The 16,025-nt window shown below is 41.2% G+C and overlaps 1 protein-coding gene across 1 annotated transcript in view; it reads left to right on the forward strand.

Moving 5' to 3' along the window:
- LOC118889935 (neurexin-3) overlaps positions 1-16,025 on the forward strand; it is a 745,585-nt gene that overhangs the window by 702,653 nt on the left and 26,907 nt on the right. The window contains exon 11 of the mRNA XM_036842062.1: positions 13,779-13,898. Coding sequence (XP_036697957.1) covers positions 13,779-13,898 — 120 coding nt within the window. The remainder of the gene's footprint in view (positions 1-13,778; positions 13,899-16,025) is intronic.

Below are 16,025 nucleotides of genomic sequence, written 5' to 3' on the forward strand. Positions count from 1 at the left end.
TGAGTTCCCACAAATATTAACGCATGTCCTAGTCAATGTAAATTCATTGAATAATCAAATACCCCAATATGCAAATGTCCCTCCCCCAGAAGCATGATCCAAGGCCCACAGGCATTTCCCTTTTCCCATCCATGTCCCTCCTTGGGATTCCCCTGCTGCCTCACCCACCTACCCACCCTCATTCTTACGCAGCCTGAGAATCAGTTCAAAGAAGCATTTCTGGTTCTCCTGCCAGGGTGCTTTCCCCCAACCTCCACTACTACTCCTGCAGGACAGCATTGGTCGCTACACCTGGTCCACCTTCCACTCACACATTCATCATCCATCCAGAAGGCAGTTTAGTATAAGAATGAAGGCTTGACACTCAGATAAACGTGGCTTTGGATCTGCTTATTAGCTTTTCCTTAATTTTCATCATCTATAAGATGGGATCACAATGCTTACTTCACAGTATTGTGAGAATTAAATATTAAGCCCCAATACAAAGTATAGCAGTTATTTCATGCCCCATCATCCGTACAGCTCTCCCGCAGCCCTTCACCCTAGCAACCCTATGCCGTCTCTGGGACTGTCTAATTACCCTCTGAAATGGACAAGGACCCTATTTTAGTGCTTTGTATTCTAACAGACCCACTATTAGCAAAAGGGGTGTGGAAAGGACGCATCATTTAGTGTTAGAAAATCGGAAAGAGCTTGCTTTTGGGTCAGAGAGTAGTAGAACTGCGAGGCTGTGTTCTAGCTACAGGGGACCGATGCTGGTCCAATGTTGACCAAGTGAAAGGTCATCTGGGTAGACAGTGCGATGAGGAGCCAATATGGTGTGTATAGCTCTGGAGCCAGTGCATAGGTTTGTCCAGGAGAGTCACCCCAGCAGGACAAAGCTCCTTCCTTCACGCGTGGAGCCACCGTGTACCCCGCAAAGCTCTCTCCCAAGTCCCTCCTAGTTCCTCTCCTCAGAACACCCTTTCCTCCTCCCTCACCAGCTAGCCTATCACCAGCCTCCAGCAGTCTTGTGACTGATTCATCCCAGCCTTCCCTGTGACCTTCAGCAGCCCAGTCTCCGGCTCCTCCTGTCTTTGTATTGAGGCTCTATCCCCAGCCATGGGAGCCACAACTAGTAAAGGAGACCCGGAGAATCTCTGGTACCCATATGCCAGATGTGAAAGGTTGGGAAAAAAAGGAATTAATAAGCACACTGAATTATGCATTTGAAATGATTTTTTCAAGTGAAGTTGGTTCTCCAGAATTTTCCAAATATATAAGAATGGGGGGAGAACTCCTAGTAATGGATTAAAAGAAACAAAAATGAGTATCTTGAGAGGATATCTTTAAAACGTCTCTTTGCCAAACACTTGCTGATAAGGGTATACAGTATTATAAGAAAATGATAAATAGCTCTAAATGCTCTATAAGCAATATTATTTTAATAGCCACTGAAATTTATCTCAAGCACTAACGTACTGGCTAATAAAAATAATTGGCTCTGGAAAAAGTTGAGGTGTCTGAATAAAGCACTGCCATTGGAGTCATAGAGATAGATGTCTGAACCTGGTTTCTGCCACTTTCAACCTAAATGACCTTATTCATGGTGCTTAAACTCTCTGAGCCTCAGTTGTTTTCCATGTAAAATAGGATGAGAAATTCAAATTTCAGGCAGTATTAGATAACTATGCTTATGAGAGGTAAGTGGGATATAGAAAATAGTGTGCTTGGTCCATACTAGGTAGCCTGTAAACAGCAAGTGTTTTTAGTTCTTCTTCCTCCTTGTTTCTTCTTCAACCAATAATGGAGAGGGAGGAAGGGAGGAGAGGGAGAGGGAGAAGGAGAGGGGGAAGGAGAGGAAGAGGGAGAAAGAGGAGAAACTTTCATGAAAACCATCGCTTTGCTTGCAGATGTCATGTTCCAAGTTGATTTTGTGATGTGACGGCGTTGCGTTAACCATGTCTCCCATCACATGATACTGTTCAAATTTCAGTTTGCTGTGGGCTTCTACTTCAGGCCTTGAATGTGGGTTTCATAATCACATACATGGTAGGGAGAAAGCTATTTACGCCATCGCTATGATTGGTAATGTTCCCTTAGCATGTAGTAGGCACTAGTCACTATGAAATGTTTTACACATAATACCTTGATTCATCCTCACAAAACCTTGTGAGGTAGTTACTATTCTTTACTATACAGATAAAAAAAAAATAGAGTTACAGTGAGTTTAAGGAATTTGGTGGGGAGGGCTTCGGTATGGCAATGTTTTAATTAGGTTCTGAGAGTGCATAGGGTTAAGCTGATGAAATAGCCAGGTGCAAGGTGGTGCAGTTGGTGTGTTATATTTGCTGTGAGAAGTGAGGTTATAACAACTTATGCTGGGGCCAGATCCCCAAGGACTCTGTATGCCTTCACTGTACCTAGACATTTAGTGGCCTCTGGGGATTTTCAGTAGGAACTGTCGTGAAGAAATTTCTGTTGAAGGATAGTAGTTCTGACCAGAGTGTGAAAGGTTGATAGATAGGTATTGCTAAAGTTGCGCTCTCAGTCTCCTTAAAGTGGGAACAGAGGGAGGCCAGAACCCATGCAGCAGGGGTGGGAGCTAATGGAGAGAATAGACTCAGGCAGTACCTGGGAGATAGAACTGCCTGGCTTGGCTGTGGTTTGGGTGCAGAAGGTGAGGTAAAGGAGAGTCCAGGATGACTGCCAGCTTAATGGCCTGCAGAGCTGGGTGGTGATGTCCTTAAGAGGTCATTCCTCTTTACCAGAGGAAAGAAAGGGTTGGGAAAATAAGGTATGTCTAGGAGATAACCTGGAAAAAAAATGAAATAGGAAAACAGAATTGAGGAGAGAAATAAAGATTGGCAAAAGACAAATAAAATGTCTGGAGTCCCGGAATCTGAATTCTTAACATTATCCACAGATGCTTCTTACCACATTTAAAATGTGAGATCCACTGGCCTAAATTACTTCCTAACAGCGCTGGAAAATCTGAAAGTTAAAATGACAGGACCGTTCCATGCATTTAAATGACATTCCCCTGGGTGAGATGTGCCTCTTGTCATCCTATATAGATCACAAACAGAGGAGTATATTTTATTAAAGTGGAAAAACCCAGATAATTTCCAAAATACATGCTTCTAAACATTTTTGTTTGTTCTGTGTTCTGGCAGCATTTTAGACATAAAAAATCTTAAGAGTTTTATTTTTCCAGTAGAGAGATTTGCCTCTGAGCAATTTGACAAACATTGAGATTTCTCTTAATCTGTTTCTTTCCCCTGTCATTTTCTCTGTATGTTTCTCTCTTGTCCCATTTTATTTTGCCTTCTTTTTCTTCTCTGCCTTTCTTTGTCTTCTATACACCCAGAAATTAAAGGTGTTTCCATTGTATACATTGATTTAATAATTTTGTATGTTTTTCCTCGAGGGCATGTGTAGAATATTTCACTGTGAGGGTTCATCCTTAGCCATCCTTAGTTCATCCCTCGGCTAATAGAGGCTGTAGAGTGTAATCGTTAAGGGCAAAATGGAACCAGGCTGCCATATTCAAATCCCAGCAATGATTACTTATGTGGCCCTGGAGAATTGACTGAAATATTTTCTACCTTGGTTTCCTCAAGTTCAAGTGTGGATATTGATAGATCAGCTCTGCTCAGTTATACTTCAGTCAAAAACACCTCCCTGCATCATCCTGGTTCTGTCCATCGTGGTTCTGCTACAGCTCAGCTTCACGTCCTCTTCATTTCTAGACCCTGGCTGAAGAAGCAGCCCTAATGTGTCACATCTTGGATTTGTGGCAAAGGGAAAAGAGAGCTTATGATGTGATGTGATGGCTCATACACCTTCTAAGCGGCCCAAGACACTTCTCCTCATGTTTCTTTGGTTATAAAGCAAGCCACACAAAATGTCTGACTTAATGGGACAGGAAATATAATCCTCCAGAGAGGATGGACCTATTTAGGAAAAGGCTGATAGGAAGGGGCAGCAAATATTGTCAATAATACAATCAACCACGACAACCTTATGTGATTAATGTGTTAATTAATTAGTGAAAGACTTAGACTGGTGTCCAGTCACCAGTGTCTGGTAAGTAAAATATACGTATTAGCTATTATTAACAGAGTCTAATACAAGTGTAAGAAGAAAAAGAAATTTATTCATTCACTCTTCAACTTTGAGAATCCACTGTGCATGCCAAAGATAGTACTATTTAGAGTTGAGACTATAGAAATGAAGGTCTTGGTCTCTGGCTTATACGATCTGTATGGTCCTGCATGAACAAATATGAAGAGAAAAGGGTAGTTAATGACTCAGATTTCTTGATAGACTAAGCACCCGACCACCAGGGTACCCAGGGCAAACCTCTGTACCCATTCCTCCCACACAGTTGGTTTTTATTTGTTCAACTGTTCCAGTAGGCTCTGAACTCCTTGGTTACAGTGAGTGTGTCTTTTTCATCTTTGCACCTACAGAAACTTCCACAATGCTTTATAGCACTTAGTGAACCTCTCAATTAAACTTACCATCCTTTATACAGCCTGGAAGTGGGGTGGTGATTTCACCCTCTTCAATAGTAACAATTTCCTTTTGTTTGATGCCCCCAGTTGAGTCAGGAATTCAGGGTGTATGGATAAAGCACTCAGCAGTCTGAAGTTCATGTCCATACCATACCCAAAGCATCGCACCAAGGTGCAAAGACAGCACAAGGAAATTAGTCATGTTTGCCAAGGTAGCCACTTTGCATGTCTGACCCAAGGCTGCACTTGCTGCATGAGCAGTCCGTTGCATTTACATTACTTAAGGGGAGACAAATACATCTGAATTAAAATACTAGATCTATTTTTGTTAATGCTCTGGTTTTAATTTTTTTTCCTCTATGTGCTTGTCTTGCAAGTTTTATTTTGGTGAGTACCATAAAGAGATGATATTTCTAGTGAGATGGGGAGCTATAATTTCTCATGTTTTCAAACCTACATACACATTATTTTAGGGGGGAAAAGGATCATCATCTTAGTGAACTAGGACCAGAATAGAGTGATCTTTCTGCTAATCCAACCTCCTGGATTCCCCAGTTGCACAAACCAGATGTTAAAAGGATAAGAGGGTCCACCCAGGTGATAGGACCATTCTGTGTGGCAGTTGCCCGTGTCCACAGTGGGTGATCAGCTAATGTCATCAATCTCATAAGCCAGTAGACCTTGTAATTATCCTCCCAAGGAGATAGGCTGGAAATACCATTGCTTTCCTATTCTTACCTTAGATTTAGTACTTTCTGTTGTGGGAAGGAGGTGCTGCAGACAGGGGATTGATATGGAAATGCCATTTCACAGAACTCTTTGTTTGGGGGATACTTTTTAAAACCCAGTGACTATATCTTTATATTTAAAATAAAGTCCACCACCTGGGATGTGGTAATTATTAAAAACATAGAGCCTGAAGGGACTGTGGGTATGGAGACCATATCTCTTAACTTTTATTTTGAACAGACCTAAGCTAATTAAGAATGATGGTGATCTCACCTTCTCAAAAGCCCTCCGTGGTCCTCATGGGTCCTCATGGGTCCTCATAGCAGAGAGCCCGGTGATTGTCCTCGGAGACCTATGCCGCTTTCTCACAACCTCAAGCATTTGGTCACTATTTGCTAATTTACAACCATAGCCCCGAAGTCTGCCCTCAGTGCTGATAGCAGACCACTGTCCCCTGTCTTCCCTGGACTTCATAGACTTCAGGCAGCTAGAGGTTAATGGAAAGAGCTCTATCTGTGGAGTCAGGAAGCCTGGATTCTTGATTTAATAACGTCATAATATAATAGCCTTGTGACCTTGGGAAAGTCACCTAACCTCTCTGGATCTCATCATATAAGTGGTATCACCCACCTCACAGCGTGGTTGTACCATCTTAAGTTACTAGGGAGGAAGAGGTCAACAGGAAGGGATCAAGTGCTACGTGTTTCATCGTAGTCTGCATTCCCTTGGGAGCAGAGTCTGAGACAAGGACTTGGGTCGGGTGGTTTATCTGGGAGGGATCCCAAAAGTAGGAATGAAGGAGCAGAGATAGCGAGCATGAAGGAAGAAACACCAATGCAAGCGTCCATGGTCAAGGATTCTGCCGTGAGCCACATGGAAGTGGGGCAGATGGAGGGTGTGGTGATGAGCACCTCCAAGAGCTGTCTGCCCGAGAGACAGGCGACTGGGACGTTTATCCTTGAGCTCCATCCCCCCTGTTTGTCAGCCCCACTACCCCACTTTGCTGCTCTTGTGTGCAGAGAAGGAAGGCTTCAGAGAAGCCTGAGAAGACCTGAGAGCTGGCCCTGCCTGAGGCGGGGACTGTCAGACTGTGTGTGAGACGGTGTGTAGCAGTAACTGCCCGCTGCCTCTGTGGCTGAGATCTGAGGTTGGCTCGGGACGCGATGTGGGACACCGAAAGCGTCGCTTGCTGGTGCACCAAAATATGATGGCGTATTTACCCTTCACTTATATTTCCAGTATAAACTTTTAACTTCTTTTGGTTTTATTAGTAGGTCCTATATGCTAAGACTAGATCCTAGTCTTGGAAATTGGAAAAACAAAGTGAACTCAGGTCCTACTTTTCATTAACCCCCCAAATTAGATTTCCTGTTTCATATTAGGCAGTGTTCTGATTTTCTCCATGTCCTTTACCTGGGCTCACCTCAATCCTCCTCAAATACCTGGACTGAGACGACCTGGGAGTGTAACCTTGATGGAGCTGTGAGAACAAATGAGGCTCAGTGGAGAGATTTTGCAGACGGACTGACTGGGGGTTGAGTCCTATAGCTGTGTGACCTTGACCTTGTGGTGCTGTGCCCTGCCTCTTTATTGTAAAGTTGGGTAAACTGTATCAGCCTCATATTATGAACCTAAATAATATCATGTATGAATGTACTTGGTAGCTCCTTTATCCCCATGTGAGTTTCCCAGAAGGATGCATTGTCTTCTGGCTGGGGGAAAAAAAAAAAAAAAAAAAAAATATATATATATATATATATATATATATATATATATATTTAAAAGGAAAGGTAGTGTCTTTATTTATATCTGCTGCCTGGTGTCTTTTAGCTTCAGATTTGTCTAATTCACTAATTCACAAAATGCAATGTTCAGGTCTCTTATGCTCCTTTCCCTTCCTTCTCTTCCTCTACCTTCAACAAATTTACTCTGTTATTTATTTGTTCATCCAATTTTACGTATTCACTTCTTAATTCAACTAAATGTATTTATTTCTGTACTGAATATCTTCCTGAAATTGGTCCAATTCATTATATTGCTAAAATACTATTTGTAACTCTCTTCAGCTCCCCTTCCATTTCTTCTCCCTCCCTCAACCTGTCTACTAATTTGTTATTTAATTCATTCAATTCTATTTATTCACTCAGTAGTTGTTTTTTTTTTTTTTCTAGTATGTTGAACACCTCCTTGGTGTAAGATACTCTGCTTAGTTGTTGGGGATTACAAAGGTAGCATGTTTTTTCTTAAAGGAAGGAAGGGAGAAAGGAAAGGAGAAAAGAAAGAGGGAAGAAGAGGGGAGAGAGGGAGACAGACAGACAGAGTCAGAGAAAGAAAGATAACAGAAACCCAGCAACCCTGTGTCAAGGTTGCAAGCAGTGAACTCTGATTCACACTTCTCATCAGTAGGAAGCTGGCAGGAGACGATAACAAGTGTGACCGATGCTAGGTAGGAAAGACACAAATAACAGAAGTAAGCTCCCCTGGCTAATAGGATCAATCATGTCTTGCTTTTTCTGGAATCTTTCTCATCTCAGTTGAAGGTGCCTCCGTCACCGAGGTTCCCAGACCAAATCTGGGAGTCATCACTGATTCTTCTCTTTCTCTCTCCCACTTCCAATCCACCTCCCAAACCAATCTCCAAGTACTGTTGACGCCACCTCTAAAATACATCCCAAACCTCACCACTTCTGTTTCTACTGCTGCCTCCCTAGTCCAGGTCACTTTCATTTCCTGCCTTTAACAGCTCTTTAGTACATCTCCTTGTCTCCATTGTTTGTCTCTTCTGGGCCAGTGCATCCATAGTATCCAGAGTGAGTTTTAAAACTTAAATTTGGTCCTATGATCCCCTTGCTGAAAACTTCCCAGTGGCTTCCTGCTGCATTTAGAGCAGCATTCAGATTCTAGGGCCTCTTGTGATCTGGCTTCTGTGTACGCTGCCATCTTCTCTCCTGTCACAGCCTCTCTGCAGACATAAGGGACTTCTTTTCGCTCCTCCAACATGCCAGCCTCGTTCTGGGCTTCTGTTCTGGCTGTTCCTGTTGCCTCAGATGTTTGCATGCTTGGCTCCTTCTCAAATGTACCATCTCACTTAATAGCTCTCCATCCAACCTGGTACAGGGCCAGAATAGAGATGCCACCTCAGAGAGGCCTGTCTGGAACATTCTGTGATGTAGCCAATCCTCTATTCCCACTCCCCACCCCAATTACTTCTATTACCCTGTTGTATTTTCTTCATAGAACCCAACCTATGTGAAATTATCTCATGTTCTTCAATTTGTATTTTATCCTTCATTGCCCCCCACCCCAAACTAGCCTGTGAGCTCTGTAAAGGGCGAGCACCTGGTCTGTCTTGTTCACCTCTTCATCCTTCACACCTAGAATGGTGCCTGCACCCAAGCCAATGCTCCTTTACCATTTGTTAAATATGTGAGTAAACTCTGTGATACGTGGTTGGTGTTAGTAACAGGACTCTGTCAGCACCTGGAAAAGCAGAGTAGAGAATGAGCCACAGGGAAAGGGATGGCAGCCCAGAGACATACATGTTGCATGTGGCAGGCCTGGTGGGACATGGACCTATTCAAGCCCAATACATATCGCTGGTGTCTTCAGTGGGTTTTAACTAGAAGCAGGCCTCCAGGAGGGTGTATGGGCTCAAGCTGAACGATTTGCTCACTTGTCTTTCTCACATACTTCACTGGGAGACTTCTTAATACAACGCTTCCAGAAAGCCTCCTCTGCTTTTTGTATCTATTGTAGGAAATATGACAGCTCTTCCTGAGTCCTGAAGACTCCAGTAAAAAATGAAATGATCTATTTGAAATATTTCACCAAACTGGCTCTATAAGTAAATATGATTTAATTTTTTTCAAAGAAAATGAGTGCTTTTGACAAAAATAAGTTTGATCAAAACAAAACAAAACACTTCTCACTCTCTGTTGGGTTGTCAGCCCAAAGAAAACAAGCAGAACATGAAATTTTGGGGGACAAATAAAATGCTTTTTTCCTACTTCCCTGTCACCCTCCTTATTCTTTAGTCCCATTCTTTTCCTCCTTACCCCTGCTTTACTTGCTGAATCTATTCTCTCTGGAGAGGAAGACTCATAAAATATATGGTGCTATATAGGCTTAGTAAAATGTTTGTCACAGCTCAGCTAGCCCGACCTAAGGTGCTGGTGGAAATAAGGTAAGTTTTCTCTTTTTAAATATTTTTGGTGTTCTTTAAACCTAACACGGTCCATCACTTTGTGTATTTATTTGCCATGTCATTTAGATGTATAATCACATGCATTTCACTATACCTTTCTAAAGGAGTGAATTTCATCTTTTTAAATTCATTGTAGGAATTTTGATTCATGTGAAACATAGTTCCAAGAGAAATCAAGATATTGTCCCTTTTCCCTTCCTGCACAAATAGGAAGATGTTCAGTGATTATGGTGCAGGTGTTGCCTCCTTAGTCCCTCCTACCCCTCCCGCCAAAGTTTCTAAGTGGTACCCACCCACTTTTAGAAATAGCACTTTGTGGAACATGGAAGGAATTTCTACTCCCTGCATATGAGCAAAACCATCTGGTTTAGTTGGTTTGGGCAGGTCTTAGAAATATATTGACAGATTATTGAAATACGAGATATTTGGGTATCTTGTAGTTTTGCTGGTTATATTGCTCCTGGGGGGAATAACAAATGCATGTATTGTGAACAGTCTGTTTAAGAAGAAACACACAACTAAATGGGTTCAAAATAATTAAAATCCAAAGTCCACCTTGTGAAGGTGGGTGCCTTTAGTAATGCTCAAATGTAGATCTTTCCCACATACTTCTATTCCCTATCTGCCAAAAGAGGGGACATTCTGCTCATATCTGAGTGTCATCTTCCTCCAAGCAATCAGCAATGATTTCTCTCTCAAAGGGTACTTTTCTCCTAATTTTTCATTTTGATTTTATTCTTAGCTCCAGCTTCCATGGGGTTACTGTAGGATAGGTCAAGAAAACAGTCTAGTTTGTGTCCTTCATCCATGATTCTCATTCTCTATCCCCTGTTCATCAGAGGATCTTCTGTGAGACCAGCCTTAACTAAAAAAGATGATACTACATGAGTTTGCAGTGAGGCTGTATTGAATGGGCATTTGTGTGGTGTTACCCAGAGGATTCATTGAAGGATCTCTGTTCTACAATAACAAATGATTCAATGCTCCACTGCTACAGACTGCTGCATCCCAGAAATCTTCATCTGCAATTTTGCTTCTTTACTCCAGTCATGGGTGTCATTACCTGGGAAATTCAACTACAGGGTGTCAGACAACTTATTAGTTTTCTGTATTTAGATCAAACATTAATGATCTAAGCAGCCTAAAGGGAATCAAAGGATTGTTTTGTGATCAATCTTTATTACTTAAACTATAAAAGAAGGAAACATGCATCTAATACATGCATCCAATATGTACCCAATTGCAGATCATACTTCTCCTAGCTACTAAAAAGAAAAAGGACAGTGCTGGATAATTGATAGCTTTGATAATATTTTTTGAAGTTCTCACCAGTTCCATTTTAAATCTCAACTTACAAAATGATTTCCTCCTTCTTATCTGGACCATCCTTTACTTAACAGCAAAGAACTCTTCACATTCATTGTTTTACTGATGCTTCATGCTTGAATCTTCCAGAGAAGTTGTTCCAAACTGAATCCTCTTATTCCTAAAACCTATCCATCTGTATGTTTCAACTTTCAGCTTGTGTCTGCATCTTGCATCACTTATCAATCCATTTTTATACTTAGGCTACAGATTAGATTTGCCCTTCCCCTCTATTTGTGAACATTTCCAGCTGAGTTTAAACCTCATTTTCCTTCTAGTAGGACAAATTGACCTTTTTGCTTGATTAAAGATAAATGCCATTGACTCTCCACTTTTGGAGGCTGAGAGTTTTCCATAAGCTCATTGAGATTTCTCTATTTATCGCTAGAAAATAAATATCAAACAATACTCATTTCCCTGCCATTTTATGGAGATGAGTATGAATCTTTTTTTCTACTCTTAGAGTAATGAGGATTAGTGGGGTGGGAGGTAAAGTGTAATCAAGCAGCAGGGTATGAGAGGTTTCAGTTATTTTTTTCACATTTTTGGTCACAGGCCATCACATCCTAAAGTTTTAGGGTCAAATTTTCAATCTGACCATAGTGGACATTTCAAGGAATCCAGAAGTACCTGCAAAATATCAGCAGCATTTAACACACACTGGGCTGAGGCAAAGCTTGTTTTTACATCTCTATGGCTGATATGGCACTAATGCAATGTCCTATAACTGATTGTGTTTGTGTTAGTATTTTTCCCTCTTATCTGTTCCCAATCCTAAAAATTAAGCGATGTGCGAAAATTGTCTAAAGAACAGATGCCACCTATAAGAGCTCTTTAAATAGCCTATGTTTGTAGCAGTTCTGCCTCCGTAGCCAATATTTTCCACATCTTTCTTTACTTTCTTCTTTCTTATTGAAGCATTTGCATGTAGAATAAAGAGGATAAAAACATAAAAAAACAAAGGCAGATTTGTTTCTTCTGAGAACATCTGTTCTTGCTTCAAAGTACCCACAAGATGTGGGTCCATTTTCTCCCAATGCCCACACAGTGTGCTGTTGTTATCACTCTTAGACCTAAATTTAATGAGATAAGGAACAGTGCTATCTAATCAGTTGAAATGTAGGGAAAAGCCTGTTACAGTGTATACATTTTCGATAATATGAAAGACAGGAATACTCACAAAGAGAAGCTAAGATTGCATATTACATCTTTTGTTGTAGAATTATTTTTTTCATTGGTCTCATAGCATCATTACTCAGTTCTGGGTATATTTGGTCCATTCTAAGTTTCTTCACTGAATTCTCAGGATTTTTGTAACTATGGATTGCACGTGGGGTATAGGTACATTCTGAAAAATATTAAACACAAATTACCTGCTGAATACATTGTGATTGAAAGAAACCTTTCCACTTTGAGAGCCTGTTTATTTTTCAAGAAAGAAATTTCCCCAAACTTCAGCTACTGTCATAACTCTTATAAGCAGCACTTAATAGAAATACTAATTACTCAAAATTAAAGGATCCAATTTAAAATGACCTAGCTTAAAAGATCTCTACCCAAGTGATACTCTTTTTTTCTTTTCTCCCCTAAACGATATATAATATCTTCAGTCTTGGAGGTAGAGGAGTGGGGAGAGTGGTTAAAGAAAGATATATAATAAAAGTTTCAAAATTACTTAGATAAAAGTATATTGACCTTATTTGATGGTTTCCAAAGAAGTAAAGACATAGGTAGACATCAGTTATCCAACAAGCACTCATTAAAGCACCTACTGTGTACCTGGCCCTGTGCTCCTATATGTTGGAGCCAAGTGTGTAGTCTTCTGAAATATTGCAGATGCATAACATCCATAGAGATGCATTGCCCAGTTACCTGTTTCATCTTTTTTTTTTGCAAGTTATTTCCGGAAGTAAGGCTTTACATATATTGACTGACTAATGTAGGAAGATTTAAGCAGTATCTTTCTGCATGGGATCAGCTATCTATGTAGAGAGAGCAAACTTGTTCTGAGTTTTCTGGTTCTGTGCAATCTTCTTTGTCCTTTCAACTTACATCTCAGTTCAATGGCGAGTGAAACATAATATTCCACTCCCCCTCATCACTAACTGAAATGTTTCAATGCCTCAATGTTTGTCTTGCCAACTTCTGCCCCTAAATACCATAATTCCTTGTTGCACCTGATTCTTCCTAGGGTTCACTTGAACATCATCTTGAGCATCTTGATCATGGATCTTTTGAGGCAACTTGGTTTATTCCTTTATTTAGTGGCACGTTTTAATGAATATTCTTTTGACCTAAACAGGTTCAATTTTGGAATTTTGCATTGTTTCATTTTTTAAGTCTTTGGATCTTTTTGGAAGATGATGAACAATGAATAGGTCTGGGGCCCATCATATTCCCTTCAGGAGCATTATTTATAATGGGGTTTAAGCCTTGACATTATTATTATGGTAACAGTTACTGTTGTGATTTCTATGGTCACTGAATTCTGGTAAGACCATGGGTTAATGGAAATGTCAAGTTAAAAGCATAGCTCTTTTCTCATCGAATTGGTGGATACTCTCCAAAAGCCAGACTGGTGTATTATGCCTGAGTGACCAATGATTCTAAAGGAATGTATGATGAATTTCCTGTACCTTCAAGAAATTCATCTGAAGTCTAAGCCTTTAGGAAACAAAATGACAGCTGACTACTGTTCCCTGTACATGTTTGCTTGTTGCCATTGGCATTTTAAATATCTCGCACCTTTAGATAAAGGAGGGCACTTATCTGTTATCGTCCATTATGATTCAGTTGAGATTTTGCTCTGGGTACTGCTGTGGAGGACCCTGTTGGATCAGTGAAACTCAGATGGGCTCTGGAGGGATACGATTCCTTGAATGCTACTGGGTCATGTGCACCAGTGTGGCTTTGACAACTCTGATGCCATGAACACTACTTTTAGAATTGATTCTAACTTTGGCACTTACCACTGCCCTTAGGCAAAGGACCAGAGACCCTGTATGCGGGGCAGAAGCTCAATGACAACGAATGGCACACCGTTCGGGTGGTGCGGAGGGGAAAAAGCCTTAAGTTAACCGTGGACGATGATGTGGCTGAGGGTGAGTACAGCTGCAGTGAATCTGTCTCTCTGCTCTCAGACTCCTCTTGGTCGTTCAGTGAGCAAAGTGTTGTTTTTGAAAACCTTGTATTTTGCTAAACAGAAGTCACATGTCTTGTTCTGTGTGACAAGCTCAGGTAAGACTAAGAAGATCTTCCTCTATATTTTCATAATCCCTTTTCATTGATCTGTATTACAGAACTTATCCACTACTGTGGTTACATATTGATGGGGCTCTCTCCTTAGGCACAGAGTATGTGTCTGGAGAACAGACGTAGAGTTCTACAGATCCTTCTATTATTCAGTTACTCAAAAACCACTTATCAGTCATCCTTCAGAGTGCCAGTTCCTTCCCTTTTGAATGAGTCACTCTCCAGTAGAGGGAGATGGATAAACCAGAAATTCAGAACATTATAGGTACAAGTATGTACCGAAGTAAGTGCATGCATACTTAGAAGGTGCTGAATAATTATTCATTTATTTAATCATTTATTTAATCATTATTAATTGAGTACCTACTCTGTACTAAGCACTGCTTTAGAAGGCACTGGGAATGTGGTGGTGGACAATTAGGCAAGTCCTTGGTCTGGTGGAATTTACATTCTAGGAGGGCAAGGAATAAGTGAATGAATCCATACAAGCGTAAAGGAACATTCAGACCCTCACACAAGCAGTAAGTATTTCTTGACAGCCTGTTATATTTCAGGAATGTGCTAGGGATTGTAGAAGATAAAAAGGAAGAACAAAATTACCTATTTCCTTCAACAATGAACCAATTTTGTAGATGAGATAGGACTTGGGAATTTGAAAATAAGACAAGGAATATATAATGAGATTCTAATTCAGGTGGGTAAGATTATAGTTTTCAATCAGAAGATAATTTTCTCAATTATCAGTTTGGGCTGGAGAAATCTGGAGTGGTTTAGGAAGGTAGATCTTTGGGCAGAATTTGATGGATAATTTAATAAGATCTAGGGCAGAAGAGAGAAGGCATCTTTAAGTGCATCTTACATGCTGCATTCTGAAATTTTTTTTTTAATTTATTAGTTTATTTATTTTTGGCTGTGTTGGGTCTTCGTTTCTGTGCGAGGGCTTTCTCTAGTTGCGGCAAGCGGGGGCCACTCTTCATCGCGGTGCGCGGGCCTCTCACTATCGCGGCCTCTCTTGTTGCGGAGCACAGGCTCCAGACGCGCAGGCTCAGTAGTTGTGGCTCACGGGCCCTGTTGCTCCGCGGTATGTGGGATCCTCCCAGACCAGGGCTCGAACCTGTGTCCCCTGCATTGGCAGGCAGATTCTCAACCACTGCGCCACCAGGGAAGCCCCATTCTAAAATTTTTACTCTCCGATATTTGCGAGCCGTGCATATCTGTTATGCAGACTTCTTGTCCGTGTGGGAAGGGAAAACATGGGGCAGGATGGGGTATTAGGCGGAATGCTGTTGGTGTCAGGAGACCTGGACCCTGATGCTGATTCTCTGCAGGATGTTGGGAAGGTCACTTACCGTTTCTGGACCTGTCAAATGAAGTCAGTGGCCTAAGCCATCTCTACAGTTTCTTCCGTGAATAAGACAGGTTAGAGTCAGCAGCCTTCGGGGTTAACAGTCATTGTCACTAAAATGCTTTATACCTTGAAATTCTATTATTGCTAAGACTATTTTCAGAATGAAGTTTCTGCAATTTTGGGTTCTGTAATTTAATTTTATAATCATGAGCCTGAGCTTCTGTTCTCCTGGAGTCAGGAATTATAGTGAGCCATGTATGTGTTTGTGCAGGTAGGAGTGTGTGTGTGTGGGGGGGGGTGTGCGTGAGTCAAGAAGGAGAGTCTGGAAGGAGGAAGAACAGCTCACATATGTCCAGTGCCCAGCTGGCATTAGGTGCTGGGTTAGCCATTGTACACATAGCAACTCCTGTAATCTTCTGGAGCGCACCATTGCCTTGCAGGTTAAGTGTTCTTATTGTCATTTTACGTAAGGGCAACATGAACTTAGAGGGAGTTGTGTGCGTAAGCTCTAAATTCATGTCTGTGTGATTTGACCAAATCAAGCTGCTTGTCAGACTTCCCAGTTCATCCTAAGAAAATGATGTCTTACACTATAGGTAAAATATAGTGGAATGGATTGGGGTGAGGT

This window comes from Balaenoptera musculus, chromosome 2 (genome assembly GCF_009873245.2).
Source record: "Balaenoptera musculus isolate JJ_BM4_2016_0621 chromosome 2, mBalMus1.pri.v3, whole genome shotgun sequence".
In the NCBI taxonomy this organism is placed as follows: Eukaryota; Metazoa; Chordata; class Mammalia; order Artiodactyla; family Balaenopteridae; genus Balaenoptera; species Balaenoptera musculus.